Source organism: Hippocampus bargibanti, linkage group LG04, assembly GCF_051943395.1.
Source record: "Hippocampus bargibanti isolate YZ-2025 linkage group LG04, ASM5194339v1, whole genome shotgun sequence".
Taxonomy (NCBI): domain Eukaryota; kingdom Metazoa; phylum Chordata; class Actinopteri; order Syngnathiformes; family Syngnathidae; genus Hippocampus; species Hippocampus bargibanti.
In genome coordinates, this window is record NC_142737.1 from 600245 (window position 1) to 616844 (window position 16600).

General features: G+C 43.4%; 2 protein-coding genes across 3 annotated transcripts; one reads left to right on the top strand and one right to left on the bottom strand.

Moving 5' to 3' along the window:
* Nucleotides 1–949: 949 nt before the first annotated feature.
* Nucleotides 950–12654, top strand: ddx31 (DEAD-box helicase 31). The gene is made up of 21 exons (XM_088993339.1): nucleotides 950–1026; nucleotides 1715–1790; nucleotides 2091–2195; nucleotides 3030–3112; nucleotides 4293–4368; nucleotides 4442–4485; nucleotides 4547–4617; nucleotides 5452–5561; nucleotides 5651–5692; nucleotides 5767–5831; nucleotides 6040–6159; nucleotides 6494–6600; nucleotides 6673–6866; nucleotides 6943–7068; nucleotides 7142–7201; nucleotides 7269–7319; nucleotides 7506–7645; nucleotides 7706–7790; nucleotides 8650–8761; nucleotides 9233–9437; nucleotides 11240–12654. Exons 2-21 carry the CDS (start codon nucleotides 1728–1730, stop codon nucleotides 11361–11363), a joined length of 1983 nt encoding a protein of 660 aa, XP_088849465.1. The 5' UTR covers nucleotides 950–1026; nucleotides 1715–1727; the 3' UTR covers nucleotides 11364–12654.
* On the bottom strand, nucleotides 11407–16337 carry cfap77 (cilia and flagella associated protein 77). 2 transcript variants are annotated; one of them, XM_088993342.1, is made up of 7 exons: nucleotides 15721–16337; nucleotides 14219–14277; nucleotides 14057–14117; nucleotides 12527–12764; nucleotides 11982–12081; nucleotides 11619–11723; nucleotides 11407–11545 (listed from the first exon to the last, which is right to left on the bottom strand). In XM_088993342.1, exons 2-7 carry the CDS (start codon nucleotides 14264–14266, stop codon nucleotides 11477–11479), a joined length of 621 nt encoding a protein of 206 aa, XP_088849468.1. In that variant the 5' UTR covers nucleotides 14267–14277; nucleotides 15721–16337; the 3' UTR covers nucleotides 11407–11476. The 2 variants fall into 2 exon arrangements, with proteins under 2 accessions (XP_088849468.1, XP_088849467.1); XM_088993341.1 differs by lacking the exon at nucleotides 15721–16337 and having other exon boundaries at nucleotides 14219–14932.
* Between the last annotated feature and the right edge of the window lie 263 nt (nucleotides 16338–16600).

Consider the following 16600-nt stretch of genomic DNA (forward strand, 5'->3'; position numbering starts at 1 on the left):
CCAATCCATGTTGTTGATTTTGTGAAAAAGGGGCCGATGAGCAGCTGCTGTTTCCATGACAACGGAACCGGAGCACACCGCGGCGGCAATCGTCATGGAAACGTCGTTTTGGCACCTTCCGCTGGCTTGCGGCGGACGCATATTTGATATGTGGACAGTATTGTGTCCACATATCCTGTTTCATCAAAGAAAGAAAGAAAGAAAGAAAGAAAGAAAGAAAGAAAGAAAGAAAGAAAGAAAAAGAATTATTATTAGCATTAGCATTAGCATTATATTTTCATTTTCATTTTCATTTCAGGGTGGCCCGGTAGTCGAGTGGTTAGCACAGCGGCTTCACAGTGCAGAGGTCGCCGGTTGGCGTCCCGCTCCGGCCTCCCTGTGTGGAGTTTGCATGTTCTCCCCGGACCCGCGTGGGTTTTCTCCGGGTCCTCCGGTTTCCTCCCACACTCCAAAAACATGCATAGCAGGCAGATTGACCACTCCAAATTGTCCCTAGGTGTGAGTGTGAGAGTGACTGTTGTATGTCTTTGTGTGCCCTGCGATTGGCTGGCAACCAATTCAGGGTGTCCGAAGACAGCTGAGATAGGCTGCAGCAACCCCCGCGACCCTAACGAGGAAGAAGCGCTACGGAAAATGAGATGAGAGATGAGATGAGATTTTCATTTCATTATAAAGATCGGTATCATTATAGATAGCATTAGCATTAGAGTTAGTATTTGTAGTAGCAACAGCATTAGCATTGGCATTACATTATATCCTTATCATTATTATGATCATTACTATCATTATTATGATTATCATTATCATTAGCATGATCGATCATGACCATTCTCATTATCATCAAGAAAGAAAGGAGCGAGTATTGCACTCCAACAATGAAGCGTGAAAGGAAACCGACAGGTAGCGGTAATGCAGTGTAACGTTTCATGGACAACATGAATACCATCGAAGAAGACAAAGACTCGTCACGTGACCGAACGCGTTTCCCCACTTCTCTCGTGTTTATTTCCCGGTCCACACTTGCAGGTGAGTTTTTGTCTTTATTGTTGGTATTCGTGTTCATTTTTGTATCGTTTTAAGTGCGTTGGGCTTATTGAGCCAATGGTGCAAGGATGTTTTACTTGCATTCGCTCTCGTGAAAACTACACGCGGACAACACAGTGTACGCAAGTCTAAAATTCTTGCTGAAGATTAAGTCCAATTTTTAAAGTCACGTGAATGCGCCGTTTTAAGCTTTTCCCGCAACTCCATGTTGAAAATATCCCGAATACACATTCAGATGCCGCCCCGTTCTTAATAAGCAAAAGAAGCCAGAAGGCAGCCATCTTGCGTTGCCTTACTGACATCTTGATTTAAGTACGTACTAAATTTAGCTGAAAACACGTTGCACCGGCTATTCTAATCGACTGTTCGGACTTTATTCTTCCCAGTACATTGACTTGAAGATGTTAACTTTTTACATTTAACGGCGATTTTTCTTTCTTGTTTCATCGACGGGCTTGTGTTACTGCAACAGTCCTACTCATTTCAACGTGGAGCACACATATTGAACCCAATGGCCTAAACACTCAGAACCGACACGAACGCTCATTTTCAGCGTCCCGGAACACATTAGATGCAACTCTGTGCCTCATCTAGTACAACTAAGATCTCTGGGCTGCACTCAGGATGAAGTGCTTTTCAGTTGGCCTCGTCGTGTGATTTGTTTTCTCAGGACGGGCGCAAAGATGTCCTCCACGGTGGAGCAGCTTTGTATTAACATCACTTCCTGTTCATCTGCCACTGTCTCGGTAAGGGCTACTTTGATCTCGCGCACACAAAATTTGCAGGACAATAATTACGATCATGACTAAGCAGCGTGTTAGCCAAGACCAGCAGGCTCAAGGACAGTTTCTGCCACCAGGCAGTCAGGAGACTCAACTCCCTCCCAGACCCTGCCCCCCCGACCCCCTGCCCCTTCCCACTGCCACACTCACCGAACTCCGAATACACGCTGTACTATCATCCTGAATTCTATTTTTTTTTTCTCGTTTTTTTGAGCGGATTTGAGTGATAGTAACCTAGCCAACTAAACTTGATTTTCCCATCAGGAAGTGAAAGCGTCCAAGAGGAAATTGCCTCCTTCCAACAAGCAGCGGGTCCATGCCAAGCAGGCTAGGGTGCGAGAGGCTTTGCCTCCGACAAAGCAGCAGCAGGTATGGCGCCTTATTCAACTGCTTTTTTTGCACAATATTGCGTGATATTTCAAGGACAACCGACACCTCCGGACACGTTGCGTCCATAATTTGTCAAATGGCTTCAAATGACTTCTACTGAGCGCATTTGACAAAGATTCCAGCGCATAGAGCTAGATTTGACCTTTTAAAACTCTCGCTGAATATTCAGGAAGTCTTGTTTTCAAGTTGATGACGAAGCGACACACAATGCATTTTGGGTACTTTTTTTTCATCTGAAAACACTGCGTTGATGGCCAAATTAAAAGGAAAACAATATCAATAACGTGATGGTGAATCGTTGTGTGTTGCACCAAGACTAGTATTTGATACTAGTTGATACAAATTCCCAGCGGACAAATCAGCCCATTTCCAACGGAGCTTGGGCGTGCATTTTCTGGGCGCTACATTGGAGTCCTGACGGCTCGAATTGATACGGAAGGACTTCTTTAATGGATTGCAAACATTTATGCTTTCCGCTTCAGAACTATTTAAATCATATTCATAAGTGGGTGAGTAACAAGAAAGCATCTTCTCCCAATCTGAAGCCATTGTTTTGATTCTGGAGCAAGGCACTTTGTGAAGGCTGGCGTGACATCACGAACAAGGGGGCGGGACTTTCTGAATCTGCCCACTTATGGGCTGATTTTGTGGCAGTTTTGAGACACTTGAAGTCATTTTGATTGGTGGTTTTGCATTTGACTAAAAATATCAGCTGGCGTGTTTTGGGTATTTTAGGTACTGTAAAATCGTTTTTCTGATGTCAGTTAGGAAACAAAAAAAGGGTGTCGGTTGTCCTTTAATGTCCGTCGGCAGGCTGCGTGCAGGACGGATGCCAGGACGGCCATCAAGACCTCCTCTCTGTTCAAACACAACCCAGACATCCCGGAAGTCCACAGGTAATCCTAGTCACTCATTGGTCAACCAGTTAGTTGCTTTCAGATCATTTTCATAATAATAATAATAATACATTTCATTTATAATGTCTTTGAAAACTCTTAAGGTCACAGAATACATTTTTCTGTGTGTGAGCAGCGGCAGCCACATGCGCCAGCGTTCACTCAACCGGGAATAACTCAAATATTATTAATACTCATAATAATAATAATAATAATAATAATAATAAATTTCATTTGTAAATAGATAAAAAGCTATCTCGCTAGCTAATAGATACATAGCTACATAGCTAGCTAGCTATTAGTTATCTATTAGCGTCCCACTACCAGTATGCTAAGACGACCATTGCTACGTGTGTTGTCTAAGCAACGGTCTCGGGCAACAGAAGAGGTTGAAAAACTTCTGTTGATTTAGATGAACGAAAAGCAGCTAGCAAGGGACAGTGTGAGTGAGGGTATTATTGCCGAGAAAGCACAGCAACTTCACTCGGATATCATCGAGAAGCAACTACATCAACGACCATCACAAAGGTCTATAAAATGACTTTATGATATAGTACAGTTTATTTCTTTTATTACAATACAATAACACATTTATTACACATAAAATAAGGTATACTTTGTTGTTTTCAGGCTTATTTAGTAGAAAATTATGTTGGACCTTGAAACGGATTGTTCTCATTTTTAATAGTTTCTTATGGAGCTGGCTATCTAGCTCGCGATCGAGCTGGCTACCTGGCTAGCTATTTGATTTCTATCTATTAGCTGGCTGGCTGGCTATCTAGCTAGCTATATATCTTTGCTATCTATAAGATGGCTGGATAGCTAGCTAGCTATCTATTAGTTATCTCTTAGCTAGCTAACTTTCTATCTATTTGAGTTATTCTAGTTAGTTATATCTAGTTGAGTGATTATTAGCCTACTCCTAGCTAGCTAGCTTTCGATCTATTTGAGTTACTTCCGGGTTAAGTGAACGCTGGCGCGTGTGGCTGCCGCTGCTCACCCACAGTAAAACTGATCCTGTAACTGTAAAGTGATCTTGAGAGTTTTGAAAGGCGCTTATTATTATTATTATTATTATTATTATTTTTAGCTAGCTGGCTTGAATCACAGTGTCAATTTCATCTTTTGTTCCATGTTAATTCAATTTAAATTCCCGATGCTTTGCTTGTTTGTCACCAAGGGCCGACGTTTCTCCGCTAACAGAGAAGATATTCACCTCGGATTCATTCTCAGACTTGGAACTTCACCCTCACCTGGTAACAGCGCAGACGCTTTCACGCATGTGCATATCCTGCCCTCTTGTCATGCTAAAATCTTTTTATCCACTAGGTGGCAACGCTGGAAAAAGTCCTCAATGTTTCCAAGCTAACCAGGTAGCATCCACGCTAGTGATTTAGCACGCTAAACCGTGAGTGACGCTTTGTTGTCGTTCAGCGTTCAGAAACAGAGCATCCCGGCGCTTCTATCGGGAAAAGACGCCATCGTCCGATCCCAGACTGGCTCAGGTGAGTACAATGATACCTCGGTTTACGAAGCCCTTGGCTTACGAACTCTTTGGTTTACGAACGTTACATTTATCAACATTTTACCTTGGCTTACGAACTATTTTTCGGGATACACACGGAGCTGCCACAATGAATGATGTGTCGTTGGCCAACGAGCCCGTTCTCCTAACAACAAAACGGCAGCCGACTGTTTTTGTCCTCTATTCTCCGCCCGCAGTCTTCAGTTAAAGCCACGTGATTGGTTAAGAACGCAGCATTAAAGAGACAGGCAGACGACAGAGAAAGTGATGGATAGAAAACGGTGACATTTGGACTTGTTTTAACTTTGATAGTTCAAAAGCAGAGTGTAGACAGATCACAATTGATGAGGAACAAGATAAAATTATCGCAGAAAAAGCACCTACGACTCATTCCTCAAAATGGTGCGAGAAGAAGGCTACGTTCCTCATCAAGTGTTTCATGCTGATGAAAGCGGTCACTCCATTCCATCAAGCCATCGACGACCATCACAAAGGTCAATAAAGCCACTTTATGATACTGTACAATTTATTTCTTTAATTATAATACAGTAACACATTTATTATACATAAAATAAGGTATATTTTGAGTCGTTTTAAGGCTTAGAAAAGTAGAAAATGATGTTTTATGGGGACCTGGGTACGGATTATTCTCATTTTAATGGTTTCCTATGGGAAATTAATTTTTGGGATACACACTTTTCACCTTACACACTGTCTGGGAACCAATTGAGTTCGTAAGCCAAGGTATCACTGTACGTGCGATCGCGCTGGCGCACTTCTCGCATGCTAACATGCCGCGTTGTCGTCACGTCAGGTAAGACGTTGTGTTACGCCGTCCCGTTGGTGCAAAACCTGCAAGGTCTCCAAAACAAAGTGCAACGTTGCGACGGTCCCCTGGCGCTCGTCATCGTCCCCACAAGGGAGGTTAGCAGATTTTGCGTTTGCCTCTCGGTCATGTGACCTCCCTCGCAGCCAATTGAAAGTGTTGTTAACTATTCCTGTTGTTCTTCCAGCTGGCCCAGCAGACCTTCGTCACCTTCCAGAAACTTCTCAAGGTAAGCTCCGCCCCCACCGGATGCCCTTTTTGTGGAAAAAGGACGAAAAAAAAGCGCTAACCATCCACCCGTAGCCGTTCACGTGGATCGTTCCTGGCGTTCTAATGGGTGGAGAGAAGAAGAAGTCGGAGAAGGCCAGGTGGGGACACAAACTGTATCCTACTACCAATAAGTTATCTGGCTAGCTATCTGCCGTGCTACCTAGCGGCACTTTAGCTATTTAGCTAGCTATTTGCTATCGAGCACTAAAGCTATCGATTTGCTGTCTACTAGCTAGCTATCTGGCTGGCTATCTGGGAACCAATTAAGTTTGTAAGCTGAGGTATCACTGTACTTTGTGTGTTTAGATTGCGCAAAGGCATTAACATCCTGGTCTCCACGCCGGGACGTCTGGTGGATCATATCCAACACACACTTTGCATCACTTTTGGCGGCTTACGCTGGCTCGTTCTGGACGAGGCTGACCGGTACTGCCCACAAACGCCACATTCGCATATTATTATCATTATGATTATTATTATTAGCTATCAGTTAGCTCGCTTCCTATCTATATGAGTTACTTCCGGGTTGATTTATTATTAGCTAACTCTTCGCTAGCTAGCTTTCGCTCTATTTGAGTTACTCCCGGGTTGAGTGATTATTAGCTAACTCTTAGCTAGCTAGCTTTCGCTCTATTTGACTTACTTCCGGGTTGAGTGATTATTAGTTGACTCTTAGCTACCTAGCTAGCTAGCTTTCTATCTATTTGAGTTACTTGGTAGTTAATTGAGACATTTTTTTTTTGATTGTGTCCGTGCGTAGGACGCTGGACTTGGGTTTCGAGAAGGACCTGACTGTCATCTTAAATTCTTTAAACTCGACTGGATCCGAGCGACAAAATGTCCTCTTATCGGCGACGCTCACACACGGTAAAAACACGCAGACGGCGTGTGCATACGCCAAGCGCTAACATGCTGTGTGTGTGCCCGTGCGTGTTTTAGGCGTGACGCGTTTGGCAGACATTTGTTTGAAGGACCCAATCAGCATCCAGGTGTCTGAGCCCGCCTCCATCGACCCCGTCAATCAAACAGAGGAAACCTTTGCGCTGCCGACGGGCCTTCGTCACTTTGTGGTCGTGGTGCCCAGTAAAGTTCGACTCGTTTGTCTCGCCACGTTCCTCCGCCACGCCTGTCAGGTGTGTGTTTGCGCCTGCGCCTGCGCACGCTAGCCCGCCCGGCGCCATACGTAATAACCGTACCTGCGTCCGTTAGGCCAAAAAGGTGATGGTATTCGTGTCGAGTTGCGAAGAGGTGGACTTCTTGCACTCCATCTTCTGCGGCGTTCTCGGGAAATCTCAGCTCGTCTTCATGCGTCTCCATGGCAACATGGGTCAGGAGGTGAGCCCAGGTCAAAGTTCGGGTTGAATCGAGGTGGCTTCCGCACTTCAGATGTTTTTTGTTTGTTCCCCAGGAGCGCACGGAGGTGTTCCAAACGTTCTCGACGTCTGACTGTGGAGTTTTGCTGTGTACGGTCAGTCACTCCGCGTAGTGGCCGCTAGGGGCGCACTTGCATGCTCAAGACATGGTTGTCATTGCAGGACGTCGCCGCTAGAGGGCTGCATCTACCTCAAGTCACGTGGATAATACAGGTGACAGATACATATTAAAATAATAATAATAATCCATTTCATTTCTAAGCGCCTTTCAAAACTCTCAAGGTCACTTTACAGCCACAGGATCAGTTTTTCTGCAACCCGGAAGTAACTCAAATAGGTAGAAAACTAGCAAGCTACCAGATAGCTAATAAGTGAAATGCTATTGACACGTGTGCGCAGTACACCCCCCCGTGCAGCGTGGCGGAGTACATCCACCGCGCCGGACGCACAGCACGGATAGGCCTGATGGGTAGTAGCCTGCTCTTCCTGACGCCCGGCGAATCGGCTTTCGTGGACGTACTGGCCAAGGGCAACATCGGGTGAGCCCACCCCCTTTGAAATTGCCGAGCTTCCTTTTCATCACTGCAATCTGCTCGCAGCCTATCGGAGATGAAGTTGCCCGACATCTTGGGTTATCTCATGAAGGACGACACCTACAAGGGGCGGGGCAAGTACCACAGCCAGGTATGGATTGGATTGGATGTACAGTGAGACCTCGGTTTACGAACCTCTTGGCTTACAAACTTTTCGGTTTACAAACATTAAATTGATGACAGTTTTACCTTGGCATACAAACTATTTTTCGGGATACACACGGAGCTGCCACAATGAGCGATGTGTCGTTCGCGAACGAGCCCGTTCTCCTAAAGGAAAATGGCAGCCAGCTTGTTTTGGTCCTCTATTCCCCGTTCCCAGTCTTCGGTTAAAGCCACGTGATTGGTCAAGAACGCAGCAGTGAGGGCTAGCTTAGTAGAAAATGATGTTTCATGGGGACCTGGGAATGGATTATTCTCGTTTCAATGGTTTCCTATGGGAAATTAATTTTTGGGATACACACTTTTCGCCTTACACACTGTCTGGGAACCAATTGAATTCGTAAACCAAGGTATCGCTGTTTTTGTGTAGTTTTACGGCTTATTTAGTAGAAAATCATGTTTTATGGGGACCTGGGAACGGATTATTCTCATTTTAGTGTTTTCCTATGGGAAATTAATTTTTGGGATACACACTTTTCGCCTTACACACTGTCTGGGAACCAATTAAGTTTGTAAACCAGGGTATTGCTGTATTTTGTGTAGTCTTAGGGCTTATTTCGGAGAAAATGATGTTTCATGGGGACCTGGGAACGGATTATTCTCATTTTAAGGGTTTCCAATGGGAAATAACATTTTGGGATACACACTTTTCGCCTTACACCCTGTCTAGGAACCAATTAAGTTCGGAAGCCAAGGTGTCACTGTAGCAAATAGATAGCCAGTCAGGTAGCTAGCAAATACTGTAAATAGCAAAGTTAAGTCTGAGATTTGTGATTGCTTCACGGCAGGCGAGTCGCGCCGCTCTGGAGCAGGAAGCCCGCGAACGCGCCACCGTCCTCCAGACGCATTTTGAGAATTTCGTGCACGCCGACGCCACGTCCCTGCGCAACGCCAAGAAAGGTAAAATGCCGTTCAAAACTCTCAAGGTCACTTTACAGTCACAGGATGAGGTTTTTTTTTCTGCGGTTGAGCAGTGGCAGCCACACGCGCCAGCGTTTACTCAACCCGGAATGTCTCAAATAAATAAAAATAAAAAGCTTAGCTAGCTAGCTATTAGATAGCCAGATAGCTATCTAGCTATCCAATGGATAGCTAGCTGGATAGACAGCTAACAGGTAGCCAGCCAGCTAGATAGATAGCTAATAATAATCATAATCCATTACATTTGTAAGTGCCTTTCAAAACTCTCAAGGTCACTTTACAGTCACAGGATCCGTTTTTCTGCAGGTGAGCAGTGGCAGCCACACGCGCCAGCCTTCTCTCAACCCGGAATAACTCAAATAAATAAAAATCTTAGCTAGCTAGCTATTAGATAGGCAGATAGCTAATGTTAATAATGGTACTAGTTGTCATTGATGTGGTTACGCCCAGCGTTGGGGTCCTACCTGAGGTCGTACGCCACCTACCCGGCGCACCTCAAGCACGCGTTCCACATCCGAGCCCTCCACTTGGGACACGCCGCCAAAAGTTTTGGCCTGAGGGACGCGCCGCGACAACTTTCCGGCGGACCCCAACGAAGTCGCAAACGAGGGGCCGGCCAACACGGAACCCAGAACGCCGCCAATCCACGCCCCAAGTAAGACCACGCCACGCCACGTCTTGCCTGACGTCGCTCGCAATCTGGTCACACTAACTCGCGCACACAACTACACACTTTACAATGGTGTACACAACACATTTGAAACACACAAACACGACATATATACGTGTACAGGTACTACTCGGAAAATTGGAATATCGTCAAAAAGTTCATTCATCAGAATCATCTTTATTGGCCAAGTACAGTGATAACTCCAACTTAATTGGTTCCCAGAAATTGCGTTTAAGGCAAAAAGTTTGCCTGACGAACATTTATTTCCCATAAGAAATCATTAAAAAGAGAATAATCCGTTCCCCATAAAACACAATTTTCTACTCAATAAGCCCAAAACGACACACCCACTTTCTTTGAGTGCTGACGTGGTTTGTTATCCAGTGGAGTACTTTTGTTATGGGACCGAAAAAAACCCCACCACAGGCTAGTGTGAAACCGAAGAGGACACAAAAGACAATTACCGTCGAGCAGAAGGAGATCAAAAAGCACGAACGAGGTGTGCATTTGTGTGACTTAGCGTCCCACTACCAGTATGCTAAGTCGACCATTGCTACGTGTGTGGCTAAGCATATTTCTGTGTTGTCTAAGCAACGCTCTGAGGCAATACAAAACTTCTGTTGATTTGGATTAACGAAAAGAGCAGCTAGCAGGGGACAGTGTGCCTGAGGGTATTATCGCCGAGAAAGCACGGCAACTTCACTCGGATCTCATCAAGAGGCAACGACATCAGCCACCGTCACAAAGGTCAATAAAACCACTTTATTATACAGCAGTTTATTTCTTTAATTACAAAACGAGAGCACATTTATTATACATGAAATAAGGTCTATTTTGTGTGGTATTAAAGGACAACCGACGTCACTTTTTTGTTTCTTAACTGACATCAGAAAAACGTTTTCTAGCATCTAAAATAGCCAAAACACGCATGCTGATAGTTTTAGTCAAATGTAAAACACCCATCCATCAAAATGACGCAAAGTGTCCAAAATCTGCAAAAAAATTGAACCCGGACGTGGCCAGTTTCAGAAGGTCCCGCCCCCTTGTTCGTGACATCACACCAAGACGTCTTGCCTTGCTGGAGAATCCAAACAATGGCTTCAGATTGGGAGAAGATGCTTTCTTGTTACTCATCCACTTATGAATAGGATTCAAATAGTTCTGAAGAGGAAAGCATACATGCTTGCTATCGATTAAATAATTTATTCCATGCCATTTTGAGGCAATAGGGGGGGGGGGAATGTAGCACCAAAAGAAAATGGCGACCAAGCTCCTGTGAGGAATTAATCAGCCCGTTTCCACAGGCTGATAAATTCCTTATATGGAGCTTGGACGCCCTCTTCTGGCGGCTTTTGGGTGCAACACGAGGTTGTCAGACCAAACAAGTACAGCAAAATGCATTGTCATGATGGAAGGACTGCTACAATGTGTCCTTTTCTCGGTCAGGGGCATTCCTTCAGTGACGTCACGTACGGACTCGTCACCAACTCAAAAGCAAGACTTCCAGTCTTAAAACATAAAATCTAGCTTTAATATGCGCTGGAATCTTTGTCAAATACGCTCAGTCGAAGTCATTTGAAGCCATTTTACAAATTATGGACGCAACTTGTCTGTACGGAGACGTCGGTTGTCCTTGAAGTCATTGTTATTGGTGTTTTGCATTTGACTAAAAATATTATCCTGCGTGTTTTGGCTATTTTAGATGCCATCAAACGTTTTTCTCACATCAGTTAGGAAACAAAAAAGTGGTGCCGGTTGTCTTTGAATACACGCCTTCCCGTCCTCAGGTGGCAGCAACGGAACAACGCCATGGAAAAGAACGCCCCCGCTTACGAGTTCTCCTCCGGTTTTCAATTCACCACAAAGAAGAAAAAGAAGAAAAATAAAGAGGAGGGGGCGGAGCTTCAGTAATCAAGGTTTTGTTGATCATGATTGACAGGAGGCGTTCACGGGATTTTTATTTCTTTGCAGTCAGACACAAAACATCATCACGTGACTCGATGATGTCATCGCAGGTCCGCCCGCTAGTCCACCGACTTGTTGACTTTTGCGTTTCCACGACGCTTCCTGCAGGTGTCCAAAGCGGGGCGCACCTGAACACGTATTTTGGATTTAGTTATCACTGTGTGTGTGTGTGTGTACAATGTATGCAGAAGTGTGTGTTACCTGTGCGTAACGAGAACATGTATGTGTGTTTGCGTTGTTGCGAGGAAGCGCGTTTTGGGTGCGCAGTAAAGAAGTGCGGGTGTGGGCAAAGGATAAACACTTTATCTGCAAAAACACCCCCAAAAATGCGGCATCATTAATAATAATAATAATAATTTCATTTCTAAGCACCTTTCAAGACTCTGAAGATTACTTTACAGTCACAACATAAATGATTCTGCGGTTGAGCAGCGGCAGCTACACGCGCCAGCGTTCACTCAACCAGAAAGTAACTCAAATAGATAGGAAGCTAGCTAGCTAATGGATAGCTATCATTGTGTGTGTGTGTGGGAGGGTAAGGGTGGGTGTAATGTGCAGACTGACCATAGGGCGGCGCTCCTGCTCACTGCGTTTTTTCATTTGGCTCTCGATCCATCTGCGAGCATACTCGTGAGACAAAACCTCGTACAATGGAGTTGGTGCCCTGAGGAACACCATCAGCAGTTTTTCATAACTCCTCATGTAGAAATACAGTGATACCTTGGCTTACGAACTTAATTGGTTCCCAGACACAGTGTCAGGCGAAAAATGTGTATCCCAAAAATTAATTTCCCATAGGAAAGCATTAAAATGAGAATAATCCGTTCCCATGTCCCCATGAAACATGATTTTCTACTAAGCGAGCCCTCACTGCTGCGTTCTTGACCAATCACGTGGCTTTAACCGAAGCCTGGGGGCGGACCAATAGAGGACCAAAACAGTAAGCTTCCATTTTGTTGTTAGAACGGGCTCGTTCGCGAATGAAACATCACTCATTGTGGCAGCTCTGTGTATCCCGAGAAAAAGTTCGTATGCCAAGGTCAAATTGTCATAAATTTAACGTTCTTAAACTGAAAAGTTCGTAAGCAAAAAAAAGTGACTATTGCGACCTGGATTTGACCCCATAGGTGACATCCGGGTCGGGCATCCGTTGTGATCTTTCCCGGTGTGTTTTGGGGGCGGGGCTGGGCTTGGCCACGCCCACCTGTGCTCTGTACTCCTTCAGTTGTTTGGTCGTCACATGACCGGCCTTGATGGCTTTCTGGTTCAAGGTCACAAAATTGGGGACGGGGGGGTGACCAGGGTTTGGGGGTGGCTGTCGGATCTGGACTCTCCATCGGGACAAGACTATACACGCAATTGGGGAAGAGTTGGTCAGTTTTCGGGCAAAAAAGCTTTCCGTTAGCTTCAAAGATTTTCTTCGTGTCGAACCAGTTTGTCATTTATTTGGATCACATTATAATATATGGGTTGTTTTTTTTTAATATTTAACGAATACACTGCCAGACAATGTGCAAAAATGTGTCTACTCCAGTGCCAGGGTTTTTGTCATTGTCATTCATCTTCCAGGACCCACAGATCTAGCTCGCTATCTTGCTAGTTAGCTATTTGCTATCTATTAGCTATCTAGCAGACTGGCTGGCTATCTCGCTGACTACCTATTAGCTAGCTAGCTTGCTGGCTTTCTATTTATTTGAGTTACTTCCGGGTTGAGGGAACGCTGGTGCATGTGGCTGCCGCTGCTCACCCACAGACAAATGTATCCTGTGACTGTAAAATGAGCTTGAGAGTTTTGAAAGGCGCTTATAAATTAAATGTATTATTGTTGTTGAGTTTTAGGACTACGTAAACATTCAATGCAGTGTTAGAAACCTCAGACTCTCTTCTTTCATCAGAAAAAAATGTTAATTCCTAAATGATATGGGTCTGGAGTTATGAGTTCGAAATGAGGGCGGCTGTCCAAAATACACGTCAATACATACATAATGGTTTATGTAGCGCTTGAACAACAGCTAAAGCTGGAACAAAGTGCTAACATGGGGAAAAAGTGAAAGAAAACATTGACACAGGCCATGGCCAGCGCTTTATCTGCACCCAAGTATGAAAAAAATGATCAAATTCGGAAATGGCGCTCCACGTCATATTTTAAATTCCCCCCAAAAAATACGTGAAGGGGAGCATATGCCTTTTGTACAGCTGCCCCCATTTCCAGCTCATAACTTTAGACCTGCATAATTTAGGAATGAACTGTTTTTCTGATTAACATTTTTCCGTGTTCGCACTTTGTTCCAGTTTTAGCTATTGTTAAAGCTATATATAGGCCAATATGTATGCGTTGCATTGTATTTTGGACAGCCACCCCCATTTCAAGATCATATAGCTCCAGATCCATACCCTTTAGGAATTATTTTTTTTCTGATGAAAGAAGAGTATGTTTTTAAAAGAGATTAGACAGAATAAGAAGTTATCATATTTAAACGTTTCATGCCGTGACAGGTTTGTAACGCTGTATATAATGTTTATGTAGTCCTAAAACTCAATATTCTGTGTGAAAATGACAAAAACCCTGGCAACTGGAGTAGCCACATGGTCTGGCAGTGAATGAATTATGAGTCCCAAACGTGTGCCGCCCACGTTACCTTCAGCCACACCTTCTCCCGCATGCAACTTAGTGCCCGCTCCCACTGGCGAGGGTGGACCCTTGGAACGTACGCAAAAACATGCACAATTGACAACAATCCATAATGATATCCCATATTTTCTTCCCACCAATAAATGTGTATTTTTTATTTTTTTTTTACCTTCCTTGGCAATGAATCTGTGGTGTCGCCCATCCCTGTAGACGTCATATGTTGATCTTCTGTGAGGAAAAAAAAAAGAACACAAACAAGCATTTTTATAGGTACGCTACACTTGGCTATATTCCCCCGCCATTGTTTCTGTCCAGTGAAGCGAGCGCACTCTGTACTCGCAGTCGTATAGCATTACTTTTTTGTGAAGTACGTCATGGTTTTTGGTGGGATTTTCCAAGCTCTGCAGTTTATGATGACGTATTAGACATTTCCCCTCCATGCTGCTTCTTGAAATTTCCCAATACGACAACGAGAAACGAGGGGAAACTTGATTGAAGTTTACACACTTTTTGCTAACACTGCAGTTTATAAAGGTGAGGAAGTTGTATTTTTTAGAACTCATAGAAGTGGCAGAATCTATATTTTTCTCCATAACTGCCAAGTTTCAAGCAAAAAGAAGCATTAGCATCTATATTTCTAGCGCTCGCAATTTTCTTTCCTAGTATTCAGTGGCAGCCATTTTGGATTTCTGATGAAAATCTGCCTGCATTCGATCGTTATTTGATCATTTATATTTTGAATATTTTCATGTTTTCTGTTCTTGTTTCCATTTTCAAAAGCTTCCCAATGGTACCTTACTCATTAGGATCGGCTAAAAATGAAGAAAGTTATGATCTATTTGCTAGCTAATGGTTTCACTAGCGATTAGCTATCTATTGGTTATCTATTCGCTAGATATTAGCTATCTAATTTTTACGTCTGTGCAAGCTCAGTCGTACAAGAGTGGTCCATCGATGAGAAGGTTTCTTCAGCCATCATCTACTATTTGAAAGGCAGAAAATCCCCTCATATTTTGAAAATTAAAAATGCCATTATTTCCTTATTTGTCATAGAACAATCGTCTATACATCATTTGAAAGCTATTTAAATGCACTTTAATATGCTATTAGAAAATGTGATGAATTATTATTGAAAAAAATGTCACATCCCTAATTTTTTTCTTTATTTTTGTTCCACTGAAGGTAAAAATAATTCAAACCCCGTCTGTGATTTTTTTGGTTTGGACTTTAGCTAGCACTTGACATACTAGATTTGTTTTCGCGGGCCGAATAAAATGATATGGCGAGCCACATTTGGCCCCAGAGCCTTGACGTTGACACCACAGTCGAGCTGGGGAAAAAAGGAAGACATCTAATTTTTATTTAAATATATAATTTACAAAACAATGGCGTTGTAATGGCAAAATGGGATGTCGAGAAAGAACATTTTGGGAATACAACATCATGCTATTCGTGTACTGTCCTCCCTTACTAAAAATATATATATATTCAATAATATTTTGATCCTTGGTTATGAAATTTTGCTTGAATAATTATTTCAATTGGAATAAAGGGTTGTTTCCTCCTATCGCGATTGAAGAAAACTAACCGCATCTTTTGACAAATACGTCAATGTAATCAAGAATCAACGAGAACACATTTTCCCCCCAGGATTTGTTCGTAGCAACTCACTTTGACGTTCGAACGTCGTGGCCCACTCGTGCTCGTTCGTGTCGTATGGCGCCTCGTTGCTATGGTTACCAGACGCCAAATGTATTTCTTTTTATCAGCGTAACTAGTCGACAGAAAGAACAGGCCAACTTCCTCCGGTGTGCTTCAAACGTCACTAAGTTCTTGATCAAGTGACAAACTCAGTGATGGCATTTCAAAAAGCTCTGTTTTAAACAACTCGCCTTTATTTCAATGACACGTTCATTTTAGATCTCGCGAGATCGTTCCTGTTGTTTCGCTTTTTCAACACGCTAACGTATCTTCCTTCATTCCGCTACAATATGGAAGCATTATTATTATAAGTGTTCTGAAAATGATTCATGCGGGAAATACAGGTGAAGAAATCCTGCTCCGCAACAGTTTTTATTGTTGTTTTGGGAAACACGTCACAACCTCTTGGGGGGGAGAGCTTCATTTTTCTAATGATGCTAGCTACCGTTGCCATGAAGTTTGTCCCTGCCGAGTGGCTTTCGTACTTAAAAAAATATTTTCTACTATTTTTGGATATACATTACTTCTATCCAAACAATACTAAAAATTAAAAGAAGATAAATGAACGATAAAAATAAGTCTGAGTCAATGAAACGAGTGAGGTCGTCTGTGGCAGAGTGGCCCTTACGGTGCCATCTCCTATTTCCGGTCAATGTAACGGGGCGTGGCCTTTTTTATATATTTTTGTACATACAGTACTTCTATCCAAACAATACTAAAAAATGAAAACAAAAAAGATAAATTAAATATAATAAGTCGGAGTCAATAAATCAAATTGGAAGGGGAAACGAGTTTGGTCGTCTGTTGCATAGAGTGGCTCTTACGGAGCCATCTCTCCTATTTCCGGTCT

Bases quoted from the DNA above. Each gene is read 5' to 3' on its own strand.
- cfap77 (XM_088993341.1), bottom strand. From the start codon at position 14,311: ATGCTTGTTTGTGTTCTTTTTTTTTTCCTCACAGAAGATCAACATATG. The intron at 14,118-14,218 runs GTAAAAAAAAAA...GTACGTTCCAAG, and splicing joins CAGATTCATTGCCAAGGAAG to GGTCCACCCTCGCCAGTGGG. The intron at 12,765-14,056 runs GTAACGTGGGCG...TTGCGTGTATAG, and splicing joins GGGAGAAGGTGTGGCTGAAG to TCTTGTCCCGATGGAGAGTC.
- ddx31 (XM_088993339.1), top strand. From the start codon at position 1,728: ATGTCCTCCACGGTGGAGCAGCTTTGTATTAACATCACTTCCTGTTCA. The intron at 7,069-7,141 runs GTGAGCCCAGGT...TTTGTTCCCCAG, and splicing joins ATGGCAACATGGGTCAGGAG to GAGCGCACGGAGGTGTTCCA. The intron at 7,320-7,505 runs GTGACAGATACA...ACGTGTGCGCAG, and splicing joins AAGTCACGTGGATAATACAG to TACACCCCCCCGTGCAGCGT.